This window comes from Palaemon carinicauda, chromosome 20 (assembly GCF_036898095.1).
Source record: "Palaemon carinicauda isolate YSFRI2023 chromosome 20, ASM3689809v2, whole genome shotgun sequence".
NCBI classification, from domain to species: Eukaryota; Metazoa; Arthropoda; class Malacostraca; order Decapoda; family Palaemonidae; genus Palaemon; species Palaemon carinicauda.
In genome coordinates this window covers 109465832-109470142 of record NC_090744.1, presented here as the reverse complement: position 1 = coordinate 109470142, position 4311 = coordinate 109465832, and the positions used below count along the sequence as shown (strand labels likewise).

Below are 4311 nucleotides of genomic sequence, written 5' to 3'. Positions count from 1 at the left end.
GGATTACTTTTTAATTGCATCTGGATCAAATGGCTGTTATTATTAAAATTGATCTAAGTCCAATCTACAGTATTTCTCTAAAGGATCAGGATCATGTTTCCCATATTGTTTTTGTTTGGGATAATGATCTAATTGCCAATATTCTTTGATAAATCTGGATCTACTTGCTGTGATTTTTTTATGAATACGGATATATAGATTGATCCAGAGTAGCTTGAAAATGTTTCTATAACGAAACAGGATCCAATTGGTGGAGTTTTTGTGATGGATCCAGATCCATTTGTTAATAATGCCGATATGGATAGGGAGCCAGTTGTTGATATTCCTGATATGGATTCGGATATGATCCCTGATGGATTTAGAGCAAGTTGCTGATATTCTTGATATGGATCTGGATCTAATTGTCAATATTCCTTATATGGATCCAGATCCAGTTGTCGATATTTCTTATATGGATCCGGAGCCTGTTGTCTAAATTTCTTATATGGATCTGGAGCCTGTTTTCGATATTCCTGATACAGATACGGATCCAGTTGTCGATATTTCTTATATGGATCTGGAGCCTGTTGCCGATATTCCTGATATGGATCCGGATCCAGTTGTCAAAATTTCCTATTTGGATCTGGATCTAGTGCATGTTGCCGATATTCCTGATACGGATCCGGACCCAGTTGTCAATATTTCTTATATGGATCTGGATCTAATGCATGTTGCCGATATTCCTGATATGGATCCGGACCCAGTTGTCGATATTTCTTACATGGATCTGGAGCCTGTTGCCGATATTGCTGATACGGATCCGGATCCAGTTGTCAATATTTCTTATATGGATCTGGATCTAGTGCATGTTGCCGATATTCCTGATATGGATCCGGACCCAGTTGTCGATATTTCTTACATGGATCTGGAGCCTGTTGCCGATATTTCTGATACAGATCCGGATCCAGTTGTCGATATTTCTTGTGTGGACCTGGAGCCTGTTGCCGATATTCTTGATATGGATCCGGATTCAGTTGTGAATATTCATCATATGGATGCAGATGTAGTTGCCGATATTCCTGATACAGATACGGATCCAGTTGTCGATACTTCTTATATAGATCTGGAGCCTTTTAACGATATTTCTAATACAGATCCGGACCCAGTTGTCTATATTTCTTACATGGATCTGGAGTCTTTTGCCGATATTTCTGATACAGATCCGGATCCAGTTATCGATATTTCTTGTATGAACTTAGAGCCTGTTGCCGATATTCCTGATATGGATCCGGATTCAGTTATCGATATTTCTTATATGGATCTGGAGCCTGTTGTTAATATTCCTGATACGGATCCGGATTCAGTTATCAATATTCATCCTATCGATGCAGATGTAGTTGCCGATATTCCTGATATGGATCCGGATCCAGTTATCGATCCTGCTTATATGGATCTGGAGCCTGTTGTCGATATTCCTGATATGGATCCAGATCCAGTTGTGCATATTCATCATACGGATGCAGATGTACTTGCCGATATTCCCTTGATATGGATTCAGATCTAGTTATCGATACTGCTTATATGGATCTGGAGCCTGTTGTCGATATTCCTGATATGGATCCAGATCCAGTTGTGCATATTCATCATACGGATGCTGATGTAGTTGCCGATATTCCTGATATGGATTCGGATCTAGTTATCGATACTGCTTATATGGATCTGGAGCCTGTTGTCGATATTCCTGATACGGATCCGGATGCAGTTGTGAATATTCATCATACGGATGCAGATGTAGTTGCCGATATTCCTGATATGGATCTGGAGCCTGTTGTCGATATTCCTGATACGGATCCAGATCCAGTTGTGAATATTCATCAAATGGATGCAGATTTAGTTGCCGATATTCTTGATATTGATCCGGATCCAGTTATCGATATTGCTTATATGGATCTGGAGCCTGTTGTCAATATTCCTGATACGGATCCGGATTCAGTTATCGATATTTCTTATATGGATCTAGATCCTTTTGTCAATACCTGATACGTATTCAGATTTAGTTGTGAATATTCATCATACGGATGCAGATGTAGTTTCCGATATTCCTTATATGGATCCGGATCCAGTAATCAATTTTGCTTATATGGATCTGGAGCCTGTTGTCGATATTCCTGATACGGATCTGGATCCAGTTGTGATTATTCATCATACGTTTGCAGATGTAGTTGCTGATATTCCTGATATGCAACCAGATCCTGAAACTTTACATTCTGAACATTGATGAATTCTGAACAACAACGACTACTACAGACGTTGCCTGTAAAATATCAATCTCAATCTCCACAGCATCCTTTCGTTGCATGGTTTTTATTTTTTTTATCGATGAATGCAGCATAGCTTAAAAAATACACAGCTTATTTGGCTTCAAAAGTACCAAGCTTAATCATCCTCAAAACTAAATAGCTGAATCAACCTCAGAAGTACAGAGCTCAAATCAGGCTTAGGAGGACTGTATACAGCTGAACCAACTACACAGGTATACATCTTAACAAGCTACAAGCACACCGCTTAATACAATTCAAAGGAACAGAACGTAGTCTCTTTATGATTTTAAATTCTCGAATTCGAAAAAGAAATAGCTCACGAGAATTATAAAACTATTACAAGTGAAAAGTAAAACAACATGGTTTCTCTCGGAAACAAACTGCCTATTCGTAGCAATGTTTACTTATTTAAATATGCCCAAGAGGTAATCTTCATTTAAACTTAATTGGATAATCCAGATTTTTGTGATAAAATGTTTTACTTGAAACGCCTCTTCTCTCTCTATGATAAAAGTTAGGACGAAGTATTCACGGGTCTTCAAAACATGATAAATAATGCCTCACTGGATTGCCCCTGGCTAGATTTAATGATGGTGAAAATAAATGTGTTGCATTAAGTGAATAAGGAATGTGAAGGACTACAGGAAAATTCCTCGAGACTAGTTATGAGCATATTTCATACACACACATACACACATATATACACACACACATATATATATATATATATATACATATATATGTATATATAGTATATATACACATATATATATAATATATATATATATATATATATATAGTATATGCATAGCGTATATATGATTACATATGATAAATAGATATGTATATACACACATATTCATGAATATATGTATATATATATATATATATATATTACGTTATATGTGCGTGTGTATCTTTCTGTGTTTGTGTGTTTGTGTTCTTGAATGTCTATAATTTAAACACAACGTGATGTGAAAGCATGAAACAAAAAATTGGTCTTGGTGGAAAATTCGACCTTTGCATTTTATTGAATCTTTCTACCTAAAAGGTCAAATATTACACAACAACTCACAATTAACTTTAATCTCACTAATATTGATAAGATTCTCAAAAATCTAGAGAATATAACCAAAGGGTAAACTCATAGGGACCTTTCGAAGAGAGTCCTGCGTATCCCAGAAAGGAACAAAGGGCAATAAATCCTGTTAAAGAAAAGAAGGACGTTGCCTCTAGCGGATTTAAGCCAGTCTGTGACAAGGGAACTTATCAAGGGGAGAGAGAGAGAGAGAGAGAGAGAGAGAGAGAGAGAGAGGTGGTGGAGGAAAACTTTGTGGTTTTGTCTGTATGTGTTGTGTTTGTGAGAAAGAGATGAATGAAAGCAGCAAAAATATAATTTTTATACTTCAGGAATAAAAAAAAGAAACAATAGAATATTGGTTCAAGTGAACGAAATTTCAAAATAACCTTTATAGAAATTAGAATTAATAAAGGCTAGAAAACAATAGTTAACGATTGTAAGACCAACAAGAATTTGGAATTTTTTTTTTTTTTATGTAGTGAAAAATTACTTGCACATTGCCGTCTTTTTTCAAGATCGGTATAAAAGTATAGACAGAAAAACCTCTGGAATTAAGATAATTAATACGATAGAAATATATTTGTATAGTCAACCAATCACATGAAGAAACAGTTAAGTATACATCATCATCTCCTCCAACTCCTACTGACGCAAAGGGCCTAGTTTACTTTTTGTCCGTCGTCTCCATCTTGAGCTTTTTATTCAAGATTTCTCCTTGTGAAGAAATAAAAAGAATATAAGCATATCACTAAATAAAACGAAACTTATTAGGAAATTAAATAAAGAGAAGAGGTACACCACTAAACAGAGAAGAAAATAGGACAGCTCTGTATAAAACTATGGCACGAAATATTTTCGGAATTAGAAAAATTAATGAGACAGGTATATTTGTTAAGTCAAATAATCACACCAAGAAACAAATAACTGTGA

At 35.7% G+C, this 4311-nt stretch overlaps 1 protein-coding gene across 1 annotated transcript; it reads left to right on the top strand.

Annotated features, from left to right (window-relative positions):
- The first annotated feature begins 484 nt into the window (after positions 1–484).
- Positions 485–1543, top strand: LOC137660061 (transforming acidic coiled-coil-containing protein 3-like). Its single transcript, XM_068394784.1, has one exon. The coding sequence runs from the start codon at positions 485–487 to the stop codon at positions 1541–1543; it is 1059 nt and encodes a 352-aa protein (XP_068250885.1).
- Positions 1544–4311: the final 2768 nt, after the last annotated feature.